At 29.5% G+C, this 19660-nt stretch overlaps 1 protein-coding gene across 3 annotated transcripts in view; it reads left to right on the top strand.

The window, feature by feature from the left end:
- LOC122630955 (monocarboxylate transporter 3) overlaps positions 1-14820 on the top strand; it is a 20584-nt gene extending 5764 nt beyond the window's left edge. For all 3 annotated transcript variants that reach the window (XM_043816045.1, XM_043816046.1, XM_043816043.1), the window contains exons 2-12: positions 6308-6440; positions 7512-7716; positions 8841-8981; positions 10090-10278; positions 10751-10994; positions 11129-11330; positions 11625-11801; positions 12141-12363; positions 12821-13060; positions 13597-13722; positions 14444-14820. In XM_043816045.1, the coding sequence (XP_043671980.1) occupies positions 6324-6440; positions 7512-7716; positions 8841-8981; positions 10090-10278; positions 10751-10994; positions 11129-11330; positions 11625-11801; positions 12141-12363; positions 12821-13060; positions 13597-13722; positions 14444-14604 (2025 nt within the window). In that variant the 5' untranslated portion in view covers positions 6308-6323 and the 3' untranslated portion in view covers positions 14605-14820. The remainder of the gene's footprint in view (positions 1-6307; positions 6441-7511; positions 7717-8840; positions 8982-10089; positions 10279-10750; positions 10995-11128; positions 11331-11624; positions 11802-12140; positions 12364-12820; positions 13061-13596; positions 13723-14443) is intronic.
- The last annotated feature ends 4840 nt before the right edge of the window (positions 14821-19660 follow it).

Consider the following 19660-nt stretch of genomic DNA (forward strand, 5'->3'; position numbering starts at 1 on the left):
AAGGAAATAATAGATGTTATCCTTTGTTGCGTCGATTTAAAAAGTGAAATATATCAATATGTGCACCCACGTTTTGCAACAATTGTTTACTTCTCTCTTCGTAGATAACTTCGTAAATACGTACTTCGATGAAGTTTCTCTTGTAATTATTTTTTTCTTTTTCTTTTCTTCGTTCGCAATCGTTTCACTATAGACGAGAACAAAAACTATTGGGGCTAGTTTCGGCCGGTTCGCTTCAAATTACAAACTGCAATTCGATGCCGATTGTGGGCCGTGAAAATCAGGTTGTACGATACTAAATGATCCGAAATGCGACTCACTTTCGTCATACACACTCACACACACACAATTCATAATAATTCGAAAGATCATTGAGATCTTTAATAAAAAATTATTTAAAAATTCTTGTCTTTCTTACTGATCGATTTCTTTCATTTTTATATTCTTTTTTAATTTTCTTTTCTTATTATTCAAAAAGTATCTATATTTTCAATGATATTGATAACTATTATCGATAATTTTGTCGAATTGATTCGTTCGATACACATCATAATGTTCGCACGATTTGATTTTTGATCGTACTTTCACTCAGTCCTTGTAATCTTTTTATTTATTTATTTCTTTTCTTCTCTTCAATTCTTCCTTTGTTTGATTGAACGATTAAAGATCGATTGCTTAGGATCAATGTTGCATCTAAACAATAATTGCCAATGGCACATATTATATCAATGGCGTTTAAACGATTCGATTGTTTTATCAAATATGTAACATCGATCCTGATTGATCGATATTCAATCGTTCAAGCAAACGAAGAAAAAGAAAAAGAAAAAAAGAAGAAGAAATAAACAGAATAAAAAAATTACGAGAGGAGATTGAAATCGAACATTACAATCGATTGCAATTGATTCGACAAAATTACTAATACCTTAAAAACTTACAATAACAATAAGACATTTCGATCGTGTCGATATCACGTAATTATTATTCTTTCATATGAAAAACATAATCGTAATAATACTATCGTTTCGTTGAATTCATTATAATCGAATTCGTTCGATATTCTCTTTCGATTTGATTAAATTTTCTAAAAGTACATGTTATCGTTTTACGAGCATATTTAGAATGTACATATTTCTGTGCATTAATAAAATGATGCATCGCTGTAATTAACGTATATACACATGTGGCAAGAGCATAAAACATTAAATTTCGTTATGGAAACCTCTCGAAATACTGTTTCGACCTGATATAAAGTTGCATATGTATGTACGTATTAAAGCGATATAACTTGTCCAACATCTAACGTATGAAATAGATACGCGTTGAGAAAAGTCTATTTGATGGATTGGATTCGTATGAAATGTAAAAGTTTGATATTTGAACGTAGAGTGAGTAAGAAGAAAAAAGAAAAAGAAGAAAAGAAAAGAAACTAAACATCCATTAACGCGATGCACTAATTATTGGATTGTAAATCAATATGTACGTACCTCTTGTTTCTTATTGACCTTGTCACGAATAAATCATTCAAACGTCGCGATAAAATCATTTGCCTTTTCTTCGACTCTTCTTTTTCTTCATTTTCTTTCCTCGATGGTAAATAATTATGACACACTTATTGCGAGACAAAAGTAAGGAAGAAAAGGAAAACAGAAAAGAAAAGAAAAGAAAAAAAAAAAGAAGGGAAAGATAATAAAAAAAGAAATGATCGTGCGACGATGTTTGAAAAGTTCTCTACTAGATGGATGATGATGGTTCGTCTCGACAAAAGCTTGTAAAACTCGTGTTTCTTTGGTAAACAATTCGAAATGAGAAATATAAGCGCGATGGGGCGTAACTCTCGCTTTAGAGTACTGTTGTTTTACGATAATGCGCGTAATAACGAGATCCCGTGGGATCGAGTACGAGTAAGCACGTATGCCCTGTGCAGATGTTTCCACGTTCCTAAACTTTTACGCCATTTTTCTCTCTTCTAAATTGTTTTCCACGGCACTTTGGTTATTACTGATGAAACACCATTGGGAAACACGTTTCGGAGCCTACGTGCTTTGCGATCGATCGTATCAAAATCATTAGCATATTATTATCGTTATTATCATTAAGAATAATAAGTATCGTCATATTTTTATATAAACGTTATTTACCTTAACGTTTTTACTTTACTATCTCTATATAAAACATTTCTATGAATGATATAATATGAATAATATAAAAGAGTTAATTGTCTATTTTTTTTTTTTTTTGTTATTTTCACGAAAACTCTTTTTTTTTTCTTTTTTATCAAATTCCACACGAAATCTTACGTATAATTACGTTTTATGATAAGACGGAAAGTTTGGGGTACTTAACTTATAGAAATATTAGCTTTAAAGTAGTTTATAAAACTTTTGAAAGAGAAAGAGAGAGAGAGAGAGAGAGAGAGAGATAGAAAGAGGAAAGAAAGAATTTATATAGTTGATCATACGATGGATGATGCGATTCTACGTGTGACCAACTTTTTTGCGAATCTTTCGACAGGGGTTAAAAAAATGTTATTTTATAAATTCCAGTATTTCTCGATTCTTCGATACACGAATGCTATTTTAATTTGTTAATCATATATATTAAAAAAAAAATATTAAAAAAAGAAAATTATATCTACATCGTATAGGAAAAATTAAAAAATGACGAATATATCCGCGTCTAATCCGTGTCTAATCCACGTCGTTTCCGCGTCGTATTTGTGTCGTGTCGTTTAATTCGCGAACGTAATTATTAACTGTATAAAACAATGTCGGATCGGACAGACTGCGTCATAGGAATTAATAGAGATCCGTACATGAAGTCTCCGTAGAAGAAAAAAAAAAAAAAAAAAAATATCAGCAACAATTATTGCCAAATGTCTAATGAATATTGTCTTTTTCAATTCCTTTATTGGATGATCATATCAAAAATATTTCAAAGTCTTTTTAATCAACGTTCAAAAGAATATTCTTTAGTTTTCATAAAAAATTTTGTTTCAACGAACAAAAGATAACGTCTTCTTTTTTGAAACACGAGTAGTATACTCGTCATGATTTCGTACAAAAAAGAAAATTTATTGTCTCATTATGAAGAACATAATAATAAATATTGTATGAGTTATCATATTTAATATAATAATTACGATGCACGTTTATATATGTATTTTATATAATTTTTTCTTTTTTACGAACGACGGAAGAATATTCATCATCTCTTTATGACGAGTCTAATAAATACTGTATGAATTATTATACTTAATATAATAATTACGATATACGTTTATATACATATTTTATATTATTTTATTCCTTTTGCGAACGATGCAACTTTATCTACATAAATATGTATCTTGTTTCATCAAAAACAGTCGAGATATTAAAAGTATTCATGTTATCGATAGGACACCTGTATACCTTTTTTATACGAGTATTCTTCTCATCGTTTTATATGAACAGGATTTTTAACGTGGTATTATATGAATCCGTGTTATACAGGGTCTGCTGTATATATTATACATATAGTATGTAAATATTGTATAGATAAATAAATATATTATATACGTATGTATAGAAGTCGTCCATTTTCGAAAATGAATTCATGTCCGTCAAATATCAAAATTGTGATTTTAGCGGCATCTATTAGACATTTTTAGAATGTGAAAAATAGATAAAACATATTTTTCGTCATAAGAAAAAGACAATTGGAAGTTGAATATAATTCTGAGTCACGTTATTTTCATGTTCAAAACAGTGCCAAAACCTGTTATTTCCACTGCCATTTTACTGCAACAAAAGATGTTATATCCAATACACTATTATTGTAATATGAGTAATACTTTTCCAAAACTCGTTATATTCTATTTTTATATTGTAATCTCTTACACACGGTTTGTTAAAGTTCAAGGCTCCCATACCTCGATGAAATATCGAAGGAAATGTGCAATGTAGATGCTCGTTGGATTTATATTGATATTTTCTACAACTCTTGTTCGATTTAAAATATCGATTTCCATTAAAAAGGCAAAGAAAAACGATTTTTACAGCTTTTAGTATCTCGACAACAGCTTAAAGAAGCTACAATACATATTATGTTTCCTCGTTAAAACGTATCAACCGACGAGACATTTATTTATAAAATCAATAGAATCGGTTATATTTGGCTATCTCTTTTAAAATGAGACATCCTGTGTATTATATCGGCATTACAAACAGTTTAAAAATTTGTTATCACAAAATTAAAATCTGTTATATCTGAAAAACAGAAAGAAAAAAAGAAAAAGAAAAATTTTGACGAACATAAAGAACTCAAGAAATGAACGAGTTCCAATACGATTCGATAAAACATTTTATTATCATTATCGTTATTATTATTATTATCATCATTATAGTGCATTCACGATACGCTAAAAATTCTTTGTATCGTGCAATAAGAAAAAAAAAATAAATAAATAAATAAATAATAAAGAAGAATCTAACGAGTATCTACGATGCGGAATGAGAAAAATCGATAGTTAAGCGTACGAAACGCCAACTCGGGAGTTTAAGTGCGACAAAGAGAGAAGCAATCAGTTCGTCAATTTATCTTACAACAAGAGACGACAAAACGACAACGTCATCGGCCATCATATGCGTGTCCAGTCCACTCGAGTTTATTCCCAGGGCGACCTTGACCTTTCGCAAAAGCATCTTCCCTCTTTGACCTTCGTGTGTTCGAGTATAATTGCAAACGTGGGAGGATGATCTAGTCCGACTTGTTCGACGATTAATCGGGAATTCCGGCCTCCTTTTCTTTTTCTTTTTTTTTTTTTTTTTTCTTTTTTCTTCTTCTCTTTTTCTTTTTTTTGTATGCCGATTTTACGAGTGACTTCCTCTTCTTCTACTTAAGTAAAAGTATTCGAACAATGGAAAAATAAAAACGAGAAAAACAGAACGGGAACTTTATAAAGGAGAAAAAAAATGTGTTAACGAGTTAACAAATAATATCTTACGAATTTAAATTACGAATCGTAGTGTAATCGTCATATCTTCTATATTAAGTAATTATCGTTATTAAGAAAGATTTACGAAGAACAGTTTATTTTCTTTTTAAGTGATAATAAATATAAATATATAAATATTGTATTAATATTAATTTAACAAAAAATTGTCGACTAATTTGTACAATTGTATTTTATCTCTCGAGAGTAAAAATTAATTCAACATATTTTACGATAAGTAAATTACGATTGAAAAACGTAATCGATATTTAGTTGTTTAGGATTAACAATTATGTGAAATATTATCTTTCGAAAGGAAAATAATAATATTCAAATACGTACATCCTTATAATATTAATATATGTTTGATAAATGTACGTACAGTCAAAAAGAAAAAGAAAAAAAAAAAATGGTTAAGACGTTTTCCAGTTTTGACAACGTCTATGGAAAGTCACCTGTTTAAATATTTATATACGAGCAGTTTCGAATTTTAAATATATACATTATTATCATCATCATCGGCTAGAAATCTCTTGTGTCAACGTTTTCATTTTTTTTTCTTTCTTTTATTTTTTTTTTCTTATTTTTCTTTTTTCTTCTTTTCGTTTAATCATGTCATCATCATCATCATCATCATCATCATCATCCATCTTTATTTCGAGATATATACAATTATTGAGCTGTACTACTAGCCCTTTCACATTTCAGATATTAAATACATCGCTAAGGCTTTCGTAATTATTTTGACATGAAAATAATACGATAATTTAAATATATACTCATATATTCATATATACATACGTGTGTTATTAAATCGACATAGATCGATTTAATAATACAAAAACTAAGTCTGACTTCACATTTTATTTTATCAGACACGATTTGATAAATTAATGAGTAATGTATCTACGAGTTTTTAAAGAGAATTTTTTTTCTCATCGGTCAAAGGGACATCACCATTTGGAAAATATGGAATAATAACAAGTATTTAAAAATAATCATTATTTGTGAACGTGAATTTTTGAAAATAATTGTAATTTGTATAAATATCAATTTTAGAAAAAATAAACGTAATTTTTAAACAATGAGTATAACTCATATTAATTTATAAACGAATATTGTGTTGATGTACGATTGATTGGAGAAAAAAAAAAAAAGAATGAACTGATTTTTTTTTAACATATTAACATCATTTTTCAATTGAAAAGCATTTTATACAATATACGTTCTACATATGTATTAAAGATGGTCCAAGATATTATATCGTTTATAATTAAAAAATTTTTCGTTGATTATCGAACAGGTACTGAAGACTTTCTCACGTGTTTACAGATAACCAAAAACGAAAATGGCATCGAAGGAGAGTAAGATGGACGAGCTGGAGTCAAAAACGCTTGAACAAAATGGACGAAATTTTAAAAAAGAAGAAATGCAACTCGAGGATGTTAATGACAATAACAACGAGGTGAGATATAGATATACCTGCGTTATAAAAACATAAGTATGTTGCAATATAATATATTTATTTACGATTACACATATGTGCGTATAATCATGTCAAAATTTTCATGAACCGAACTAAAAATTGAAATGTAGTATTATTCTAATCGGTTATTTCATGGAAATAATCTTTTAAAACACAGATATGCATCATTTAACTTGTTATGTCGTTTTACGTGGTGTATTTGAGTTTTAAAAAAATACGCGATTGATTGCACATACATATGTCTCTAAAGCTTTCGAAATATTTTTAAACTGAATTAAGACTCGAAATAAAATATCATGAGTATAATGTTTATTATAAACAATAATCAAACGTAGATACGAAAAGAAACAAAGAAAATGAAAAAAAAATGTATATGCGAATATTGCCTATTTATTTTTTACTTTTTTTTTTTTTTATTTTTTGTTTAGATGCATCGAAAAACGATAAAACGTAGAAAACAATTTTTCTCGGGGAAAGCCCGATCGTTCTTTCTTTCTTTCTTTCTTTCTTTCTTTCTTTCTTTCTTTCTTTCCTTCTACATCAATGATTGCAAATATTTTCACTTCGCATTGGAAATCTTAGCGACCTATCCCGACGAATCGAGTTTGTAATCGTGACGAGGCCCGAGGTGATATCGGTATATAGATAAGTAGTACTGCGTTGGGTACCTTGATAACAAAATTGAGTTCTCCATACGATGACCTTGACCGTAACAAATTGCGAATTTTCGAACGAAAAAATAAAAGAAAAAAAAAAAAAAGAGAGAAAACGATAAACTCGTTAATGATCTTTCAAAAAAAATTATATGAATCTCAATTTTTTCTTCTTTTTTTTTTCACTTTCGATAAAGAATAAATTACGATAAAGACGAACAATTATCTAAATTAAAATGAAAAAAAAAAAGAAAGAAAAAAAAATGAAAGAAAGAAAGAAAGAAAGTACAAATTCTAACGAGAAAAAGAAGAAAAAAAAAAAGTCGATATGATAAAAATGTCAATAGTTAATTTTCGAAGTTTTAATTTTAACAAATAAAAATTCGTATGCCAACAGAGTATCGAGGTCGAAATGGTGGTACCACCGGACGGTGGATGGGGCTGGGTGATCGTTGCAGCTTCATTTCTCTGCAATCTATTCGTAGACGGGATTATTTTCAGTTTCGGAGTTTTCCTCAACGATATTACAGAGGCATTCAATGTCTCGCATGCGAGCGTAGCATTGGTTGGTTCCCTTCAAACAGGATTCTATCTAATGGCCGGTTCGTAAATATTTATTTGCATTTTTATTCGAGCTCAAGACAAACACGAGAAATTTATTACGGTTTAATCGGACGACTGAAAATCTATTGCATTGATTCATTATTTTTAATTGAGTTACACTGTAATATTATTCGTTCTTGGTCAACTTCATTTATTAATACTACGATCTATGTACGTCATCGATCTTTGTAGATTTACTATGCAATACATGCTAGAATATGTTAATCGATCTGCCTTTATTGGTATACGTATAATGTTAAAATGAAATGTTTATCTCATAGGACGTTAGAAGGATAAATGTGATTTTTAACAAGTTGCATAGTTAACGAGGATCGTCGATGATCGGTATTAGATCTTAGTATCGATTTGAAAACAAATCGATTTCGAACGTAACTAAGATTTTCATTTATAAAAGAATATTATTACGACATTGTTATCTAAAGTGTCTAATTAATATGAAAAATATATGATGATTAAATCATTTGTATCTTTCATTTGCATATATTCATGCAAAGATATTAAGTCGATAAATTGTATCGATTTATTTAAGATCGCTTCGTTAATTTTATTTTCATTCGAAATTAAATCATTTGGAATCTATTTCCTTTCTCTTTTTTTTTTTTTTTCTTTTTTTATTTTAAGACGATAGCGATAAATTACTTTTCTTAATTTACCTTTACTTTTCAAAATTTAATTGTTGATCGATTTAATCGATTTAATGCATTCTTTATATCGATATCGTTTCTATTTGTTTTCTTATTTTCTACTCTTTTTTCTTACTTTTTGCTGTTTTCTTATTCTTGTTTTTTTTTTTGTCAAAATATATCATAATTTCTCTATTAAAATTAACTCATAATAATAATAATAATAATAATAATAATAATAATAATAATAATAATAATAATAATAAACAAACAAAAATATATTACTCAGATTAGTTCCTTTCTTCAAATGTAAAGCAAATAAAATCGATAAATTAATTTTTCCTTCACCGACTTTCTTTTCCAAGTGAAATTGTATTATTGGATGAAGTAGGAGGCTATATATATATATATACATAAAGAAAATAAACGAACTTTCGAACGTATTATTAATTCTTTTTCTTTTTCTTTTTCGTTTATAGGACCATTCGTATCCGCTTTAGCGAACAGATACGGTTTCAGGCTGGTAGCGATACTTGGTAGCGTACTTAGCTGCATCGCCTTCGTCTTTTCATACTTCAGCGCGTCCATAGAGTTTCTTTACGTTTCCTACGGTGTCCTCGGTAAGTTATAGGTCTCTTATTGAGAAAGTTACATTTTGCACGAGCGCTTTCCTTCGCTCCTCGAAGGAAACTTTTAGTCCGGTCTGGTATATCTGCTCTCTTAGCAAAAAGGAAAATAAAAGAATTAAAAAAAAAAAAAAAAAAATGGAGAAAGAAAAATAAAAAAAAAAAAAAAGAATAAAACTATCTTTCCTTCGCAAGCTGCCTTCGAGGATAACACCTCTCGTCGTAACCATCATTAAGGTAATGATGTAATCGTATTTCAATAAATAAGCCGTTCTTTTTTTTTCTTTTTTCTTCTTTTAAAAGTACAGTAGTACAGTAGTACAAATCTGACTTTTTGAAGGAAACAAGAAAAATAATAATAATAAAACGAAGGACAAAAGAGTTGGTTAAAGCTAGCTTTTAATTTTTTATAAGACCGTTTTCTTCTTTAAGTACTTTTTATATATAAAATTTCTTACAATGATATTCTCATAGATTCGATATGATTTGCGGGCTTTTTTGTTTTCTTTTTTCTTTTTATTATTCTTATAATAATAATAATAATAATAATAATAATAATACTTATTATTAATACATAATAATAATTATTATTATTATTATGATATCAAATTGTTATCATTTATATTTTACGTTTTCCCGAAATAGATTTAACTCAATTAAAATGAAAATTTATATTTGGCATTATTCACGTGTGTCGTAAGCGATACGAGTCCATTTGCCCATAAAAAAGGAAAAGAAAAAGAGAAAAGAAAAAAAAAAAAAACTCACTTTATCTTTGAGAGTATTTATAAAAGTGGTGACATAACGAAATCACTCATGTCCGTAATCTTAAGAGCATGGAACGAGCTCATTAACATTTAATAATATTTTTCCACGCGTTAAAACGAAAAACATTAAAAAAATATCGCGAAGAACGATCCTCGTGGTGTTTTAAGAAGAAAAAGAAAAAAAAAAAACAAAAAGGAAATGGGGGAAAAAAGAAGAGCAAAAGAACAAAATCCAAAAAGAGAAAAGAAAAAAGACTGACATTTTCTCTCGTACGAAAGATCATTGTTACGTTTAAATCATTTCTTTGTTTGTTATACTTTGTTATATTATACAGGAGGTATTGGAGTTGGTCTGATATACGTTCCTGCTGTTATAACAACCGGCTTTTACTTCGAAAGATGGCGAGCTTTGGCAACCGGTATCGCAGTGTGCGGCTCCGGAATCGGTGCCTTCTTATTAGCTCCGATTTCGGATTTACTTATAAAGTCCTACGGTTGGCGAGGTGCCCTCCTTTTTCAAGCAGGTAAGTGAAATATACATATACATATATATATATATATACACACATAGACGTAGATACGTATGTGATACGTACATATGTACATACGCGGAAAGATAACCGTCGAAACGTCGAATAAATTTATTATGAAATGAAGAAAAGAATCTCAAGGACCCACCTGATATATGTATTTTTAACGTATTATTTAATTATTTATATAAGCTTTAAAATATCATATGAATCGATGATTGTGAGAAAGAGAGAAAGAGAGAGAGAGAGAGAGAGAGAGAGCAGACTGAAAGTAATAAATTTTCTTTAATGACTTCACATTATTTATACGCTTGATAGAACTCCAAATGAATGTTAATATAAAGTATTTTTTATCCTTTTCTCTAATTTTTCATTCCAACCAAATTTCGTAATTAATAAGTTTATGTAATAACTTCACTGCCCTAAAATTATTAATGTCCTAAAAATCGGCTTCGATTACCGTTAGGAATGCTGTTGAATTGCGCCATATTCGGTGCGATGTTTCGACCATTGAAACCAACGCGAATCAAGATAAAACCAACGCAGGAGAATGCTGTTATTGAGGCAAAAAGTACATTAATTGGCAAAGGTGTTTCAACGGCCTCATTACATTGTGTTCAACCAAACAGAAATGGATTTTTTGGTACCAACAACAACACCGAGTATCCAACAGCGGCTCAGCTTATTGGCAGCAGTCCAAATATAGTAAAGTAATTAAGATGAAAATGATTCTTTTTGTTTTCTTTCTCTTATTTTATTTTTTGTTCACTCCCGTTTAATTCAACGATTTCAAAATCGATGAACGAATCGATCGATCGATCAATCGTTAACCTTCGTATTTCAGTGCATCGAAGTCGTTGCATTCGCTTCATAAGATCCACGTGCAGCCACGAAATTTAGAAAGAAAGTTGAATACGTCGGAGAAGAGACTTTCGGCACCGATTTATCCCGATCTCGACGTCGATTACGAAGATAACAAATCGATCGAGGAAGAGAATAATCTTCTAGGCGGTGACATGGATAGACTTAATGGGAAAATACCAACGGTGAGATAATGAATGATCGATAATTGTTTTAACACGTGTCTCGTAAAAGTTTTTTCTTTTTAGAATTTCATATTATCTTATATTTATAATGAAAAGAAAACAAAGAGAAACAAAATTGACTTCGTATAGTTCGTTTTATTATATATACCTATACTATATACTATCATAATTATTGGCTATATAATATTGAAATTTGGAGCTTTTCTTTTTTCGATCTTTTTCATAAAAAACAAGAAAGAAAGAAAGAAAAAAGTACTCGTTATTTGTTAATTTATGTAGAAATGATTTTAACAGATACGCAGACATACGATCAGTGGTCGCCGACTTCGTGCAGACTCGGACTGCAGCCAGAAATCTCTTAGAACGTGCAACAGGCGAAATACAACGAGTAAGGACCCCCAGAGACCATTTTACAGAGATGATATTTTCTATGGAGGATCTTTGAACAGATTAGCGCACTACAAGTCGCAAGTAAGCAAGGAATTAATGTCCTTCCAGGAAAAACAGAACTAGAATGGATTTACATTCTTCTTTATATATATATATATATATAAACAAAAAAAACAAAAAGAAAAAATTAAATTGTTTGTTGTTCATTAAGCAACAGAAACTTTCGTTTTATGCATCTCTTCAAGAATCTTTTCCTACGTCTTTAACGAGGAGAAATATTTTCTTTTCTTTCCTTCTTCTTCTTCTTCTTCTTTTTTTTTTTTTTTTTTTAATACATTTTTTCCGTCAGCTTTAATAGCTTTAATTCAGAAATTTTGTACGGAACAAGCTAGCTCAGACACTCAATAATTTTGTTCGCAGCTTTCGTCGGTTGGTTATCACATGTCTGTGACACGATTGCCAACGGCCACCGATGTCGAAGAGGAAAAGAGCGGTACCTGTTATCTCTGTCCGGAAAGCGTGCGCCGAATTTTGACGACTATGCTCGATCTCAGTCTTTTAAAGAGCCCTTCCTTCCTGATCCTTGCCATTTCCGGTGGACTCACAATGATGGGCTTTTATACACCTTTCATCTACCTTCCAGGTTTGTTCAATCGATCTTCAATATTATATAAATTTATATACAATATAAAAAAAAAAAAAAAGAAAACTGAAAAACAAGATTGTAATATCATTACCAAATAATTAAGATTGCAAGTCGCATTTGAAGAGCATAATTTTTCAATCCAATTATTTGTCCCAATTGCATTTTTTATTGCAATAATAATCGCAAAATTGTATTTTTACTGTAATCTTTTTTTCTCGTTAAATGTACAACAATAGATTATCAACAATGAAGTATCTCGCGATTGATAAATATATTTAGAAAAATATATTTAGAAATCGTTTAAGATTGCTTTTTTTTTTTTAATATTTAGAGATTGTGAAAAATTTTTAATACCCGTTTGTTTTTATGTAGTTGTAATTACGTTAGACAAATAAACCTATTGTTCTGTGTATGTATATATTGTATATAGATAATTTTTTTTATTCGTTTTAAGATCGTGCCAAAATGGCTGGAATTGAAGCTTCTTCGGCTATGTTCCTCGTTTCTGTCGTGGGTATTGGAAATACCATAGGTCGTGTCGCTTGCGGCCTTGCAGGTAGTATACCTGGCGTTGATGCTCTCGTCGTTAATAATATATTTATCAGCATTGGTGGATTATTAACCATGCTATCTGGATTATCATTAAGTGAGGGATATCAATTCTTTTACGCCGTCTGTTTCGGTCTTAGCATATGTAAGTAAAGTTCTTCGTTCTGTTATTATATTCCAAATCTCTTATTCTATTCGCCCGATTCCAATAATTATAAGAAGTACGATGAAAAATAGAACGAGAAAGTTTCTTTCTTATTTGTTCTGTTCTACTCGTCTTTTTCGTAATAAAAAATCAAAATTATTTAACAATGACGAATTGCAACATGGCTAAAAAAATTAAAATACTAAAATAAAAAGAAGAAATAAATTTCTTAGATCTTAACATTAACAAAAAAAAAAAAAAAAAAAAAAAAAATTATCACTCCCTTTTCTTTTTTTCATCTCTCATAAAATTAAATCGATATTATTATTGACGATGCGATAAAGATGAAATTTTTCTATCCATATTTAATTTTTTAAAGACAGAACGAATTAGAATGTAATATTTTGGGGAAAAAAAGAAGAATAGGAGTATTTGACCGTTGCTTTTGTATTGTTTCTTTCCACTTTTAATCATCATTTTTTTCATTCATTCTTTTCTTTTCTTTTTCTGTTTCTTTTTTTTTTTTACTTCTGTAGCCGTGTTCGCATCGCTAAGATCGATCCTCGTAGTAGATCTTCTAGGGCTAGAGAAACTGACGAACGCATTTGGATTGCTCCTACTGTTTCAAGGCGTGGCAGCGGCGGTAGGCGCGCCTCTTGCAGGTGATTAGAAAATATCGATCGGCTTTTCTAACGAGATTTCTCGTATCTACGTCGATAAAACGAGAATTCGATTCGAGAAATTTTTCATTAGAAAACAAATACATAGACATGGTATTTTATTTTTTTCCAAAATATTATTACAAATATGAAATTAATTTTATTACGATTTATTCATTTCATTACTTCTCCTTATTAAATATTATGATCTAAATAAAAAACAAAAAACAAAAAAAAAAGAAAAAAAAAAAGAAACGAACTCTCTACGACCAGGGCCGATCGACAAATTTTTCTTTTTTAAATCTTCCTACAAACTGCGTTTTTTCAATATTGTTTTTCCTTTCTTTTCCTTTTTGTTTTTTTCTTTTTATTCATATAACGTTGACACGTTATTTTTGTGAATGGTATAAGTACAATTTAAAGAGAAAAATAACGATGAGTTAAAATTAATTACAGATAAAAAAGAAATTGACACGTTTTCATTCTATTACTTATAATGTTAAAGTCAATACGATTCAAGAAAAAACTAATATCTCTATAACTCAATTTTTTTTTTTTCTATTAAAAGAAAAACGAAATATAGATATTACACAAAAATTATATTATTACTTATAATAATATAAATAATATTATTTCATAAATTAAAAAAGGTAGGACATACCTACAAAAAAGAAAAAAGAAAAAAAAATTGATTGTAAAACTTTGCTTTTAATTCTTTAAACAGGAGCATTTAAGGATGCAACGGGTAGTTACGATGCTTCATTCTATCTTTCTGGTAGTCTGATTTTCCTTTCGGCCGCGATCTGTTATCCTTTGAAGAGGATCAATCAATGGGAGAAACGCAGAAACGAAAATAAGGGCAGTGACGACTCGATAAAATCCTGATCGAAAGTGAAAGTACGGACTATGTATGTTGATTGTGTGTGTGTGTATGTATATATGTATATATATATATATATATATATATATATATATATACAGTAGATGTATACAGTAGAACCTCCATTATCAGAATAACGTTCTTTTTTATGGAACTTTGTTAAAGAAAAGAAAAGAATAATTTTGGATGTTCCGGTTAAACGGCAATCCAAAATTAATAACTGGTTTCTTCTATATACATATATATATATTTGTATTTATAATATTACAACGTGTTTTCGAAGATATGAAAATCATATTATTCGATAATCGTAATACAACGAAGATATTAAGAAAACGATATATTGTATATGTAATGTTTAATATATTAATTAATAATATGTAACGATATAATATTGATATGTACATTATTATTATTATTATTATTATTATTATTATTATTATTTAAGATTTATAAGTGTTACGATCGTCGAATAATTTTATTTTCGCAAAGTGTTTCGATATTACGAAGGAACGACACGTGTTTCGGAATAAAGTGAAATGTACATCTTTTGAAGCATTTTTTGCGAGTTTGTTGAAAGATTTATGTAATTGTAGAATAATATATTATAGAAGAATATAATAATAATAATAATTATTATTATTATATTATATTATATTATATTATATTATATTATATTATTATATAATTATTATTATTATTATTATTATTTAGGTATTTATGTACCTAAATACTGACTTCGTAAGCTCGATGTCGCAGTATAATTAATGTACATAAATTCATAACTCGTTTAACAACGTCATTTTCCGTCGTTTATCTTCCTCTTACAAGTAAGAGATTATTTTATATTAGTTCCCGTATTATTAATTAGGGCATATGTACTTGTTTTATTGTACATAAAATTCGCGATCGAATATAAGATTCTCACGTTACGTTGTTACTCTTGTCCTATTATTTTAATACACACATATATATATATATATATAAACATACACTACACACACATACACACACATATATATACACACACGACAGTTAAATCATTTTTCTTAACGAATTATATGATACCAAATGTTTCATTTATACATTAACGGTCATACGTTCTCATTTATTATGCAATATAATATTATATAAATTTCGTTGCAATAAGATTTAACTTGTATCATATATATAGGTATATTCTTTTCTTTGTTTAGATTCGTCGAGAATAGAACCATAGAATGAGATTCTAATTTTTAATGTTCCTAAACGTCTAATAAGCGTTCGTTGATATCACATTAATGAATCTTACGATTCTGTTTATTTGTAAACGCAAATAATGTTGCCGTTATATTATTATTATTATTATTATTATTATTATTATTATTATTATTATTATTATTATTATTATTATTATTATTATTATTATTGTGCTCGAAATTATATTTGGTTTATCTTTTTCTTTCTTTCTTTCTCTTTTTTCTTTTGGTTGTATAATTTTTTAAACGTACATATGTAAAGAATAAATCCGAAGAAGAGACGTTTCGATCGGATATTAAAACGTATAATGTCCGTTCACAACGTTCTATGTAAAACATAACTTGACAACCAATGGAATCGATTAGATCAATAAATATGTAAATGTAAATAATGTGTAGTAAATTTAAAGATATCAATGATAAGACCTCGTCAATTTATCTACGCGTAATCACTTGATGTGTGGCGACCGCACCCAACCGAGAGAAAGAGTGGAAGAAGGAAAAAAAAAAGAAATAAATAAATAACAAAAAACATAAAAAAAAAAGGATAATAATTGTATATAACTACCTCTTACATCGTATACCTATATAAAATCTGATTATAAATTATTTATCACGATTTTATTAATATTTTTATCATTTCTCTTTCTATTTCGAACAATGCTAAACGTCCACATGTTTTTTTACTCAAATATATACGGTTCTTTTTATTATTATTATTATTATTATTATTATTATTATTATTATTTATTTATTTTTTCTTTAGGAAAAACACGTTTTTTTTTTAAACGTTGTTTTAAAACACAAAAATATTTTTATAACGAGGAGATAACTTTTCTTTTTCCTTTTTATTTATATCAATAAAAAAAAGTTTGTTTATTATATTTCTCTATCTTTCTCACTTTCACTACCACTCTTTCTCTCTCTTTTTCTATTTCTTTATATCATATTATACATATTATTGATAGAAATATATTAAATATATTATGTTATTACTCGTGTTTCGTATCATTCAGAAAAATTTCACATTATTAATTCATACAATTTGGTTTCAAGATGGTGGAAATAAGTTTAACATTTTTTATTGGAATCCACGTTGTTACGTTGAACGAGCTTGTAGAATTTCAAATGGTATTGAACGAAATTGAAATGTGTATGATAGATATAGCGATGATATGTAGATATCCAGATACATAGATACTTTCCTAATGATGATTTTGTTCGTCATAACTCGCGTATGCGGTCGTGTTCGAAAGAAAAAAGAGAGGAGAAAAAAGAAAAAAAATGAAAAAAGAAAAAAAAAAAAAAGAAAAAAAGAAAAAGAAAAAATGAAAGTAACGGGAATGATAATCACCGGATCTGTGAGAGATGATTTATGAGCTTATCGGTTGACTTTTAGAAGGGGAGAGGTCGTTATGGTATGGTTAAGAAGGTCTCTCAAGTCTCATCTCTTTTTCTCTATCTCTTTCTTTCTTCCTTTCTCCCTCCCTCTCTCTTTTATCCTCTTTCTCTCCCCTTTTTTTCTTTTCGTCACCCTGCTATGCAGCATAAGAAGTATAAATAATTTAGCTTCCTTAAACACGGCCCAACTAGGGAATCTCTTTTCGACTTCTCCTTTTTTTTTTTTCTTACTGAAGAGAACGAAGGTGGCCTCAAAGCGAGCTAGAACGATTCAAGGTCCGCTTAATTGAACATGCCTAATCCTTCTTCCAACGAGGACCCTTTCTTCCCTTTTTTTACCTACGAATGAAATGCGAACGACGACGTTATTGTCCCTTTTCAAATGATATTTTTCAAGACGACTTCGTCGAAGTTCCTTATTTTTCTCATTTTTTCTTTTTCCATTTTCTTTTTCCTTATATTCTTCCCTTCCGTAGTTGATAATGCGATTATGAAAATACGAAAGAATCAGACGTGGATCTTTCTTTCGAATAAATTACACTTTTTTCGGTCTACCCGCGTCAAACAATTAGTTGGTTCAGTAATACCTTCCTCATTTTGTTTTTATTCGTTTATTTGATATTTAAAAAAAAAAAAAGAGAAAAAAGAGAAAGAGAGAAAATCTCTGATCTACAGAGAGATCTCTTTATAATGAGATCGATAAATCAAATTAAGCTTCAAATCCTAAACTATTTATTATACGAATGTGAAAGAGATCTTCATTTACACGTTACTGGACGTAGTAGTTTGTTTTCGAAATTACAATGGACGATGTACATTGAACACAATTTCACATCTCGAGATTGGTCCATTCATTGTTTGTCTCTTTCTCTCTCCCTCTCCTTCTCCCTCTACTTATCTCTCTCCCTCTCTATTCCTATTCCTTTATATATATATATATATATATATATATGTATGTATGTATGTATGTATGTATGTATGTATGTATGTATGTATGTATATGTATGTATGTATGTACGTGTGTATGAGATTAGAAAAATACAGATAGAAAAGGAGATACATATTTTTTATTCGATAAATGTCGAACGCGAAAAATAGAAACCGAGCACCGGGCAATTTTTTAAAATTATTCCAAAAAACGTTCTTTTCTTTCCTAAAAGAAAAATTTTGTTTAAAAAAAAAAAAGTAAAAAAAAGAGAGAGAAACAAATACCGGACGGATATATAATGTTGCGTCGACTTTTTGTTTCGTAACGCTTGAAAGAGAAGAAAATGAAAAAAGAGAGAGAAAGAAAGAGTGAAACAGAAAAGAAATTACGAAAAAAAAAAGAACAGAAAGAAAAAAAAGGGGGAGAAAGAAAAAAAATGAAAATGGAAGAAAAAAACGCAAGGAAAGGGGAAGAAAAAAATTTCCGGTTAGGAATAAATGCAGCTGAAACGACGATGAATTTAAAACAATAGCGTGAAATAGACTGTTCCGTTCATTCTTTTTCTTTCTTTTTTCTATCTTTCTTTTTTTTTTCTTTCTTTCTTTTTTTCTTAAAACTAGAAGAACAAAGAGAAAGAGAACAGAGAAACAGACAAGGCGGATAGACGGATAGACAGACAGACGAATAGACAGATAGACAGATTGAAAGATAGACAGACAAATAGATAGATAGACAGACAGAAAGACAGAAAGACAGAAAGACAGACAGACAGACAGACAGACAGACAGACAGACGTATACGTCGCAGACTTGAAAGATCGAGGAATAGGTATACACAAAAGGGTTGACACAAAATAGATAGAAAGTTGGCGCTTTCGAAGGTACACCACATAACCGGGCATTCTGCCACCGACTGCAGATACATTGCGACATAGAGCCGGGGCTTATAGTGTAGGGGAGTTGGTTCCACGACAGAGAGGGGTGACTAGCTCGGAAAGGGGGATGAAATGCGCCGCGACGCGCTGCGGCGTACCGGGAGGGAGCCAGAGTGAATTTCTACTCCGCATCCGCAGCATCCTCCACCTCCTCCTCTTTCTCTTTCCCTCCCTTTCTCTCTCACTCGTGCTCGATAGTACGATACAGAATGAGAACTACAACGAGAGAGAAAGAAAGGAATATATATAAATATATCTATGTATATATGCATATCTATGTATATATATATGTATGTATGTATGTATGGACGTGTGTTATAAAATGAAACAGAATCAGTCAAAATGAAAGAGAAAGAGAAAGAGAACGTTCATTCTGTTTCGTTCTACTCTCACCCTTCTCTCTCTATCTCTCTCTCTCTCTCTCTCTTTCTCCTTTATCTTTTATCTATCTCTTACTCACGTTTTTCGCTCATATAACCCTTTTCATCCTTTTCTCTTCTTCTATCCTAGTTTCTCTTGTTCTCTCTCTCTCTCTCTCTCTCTCTCTCTCTCTCTCTCTC

This window comes from Vespula pensylvanica, chromosome 8, assembly GCF_014466175.1.
Source record: "Vespula pensylvanica isolate Volc-1 chromosome 8, ASM1446617v1, whole genome shotgun sequence".
NCBI lineage: Eukaryota > Metazoa > Arthropoda > Insecta > Hymenoptera > Vespidae > Vespula > Vespula pensylvanica.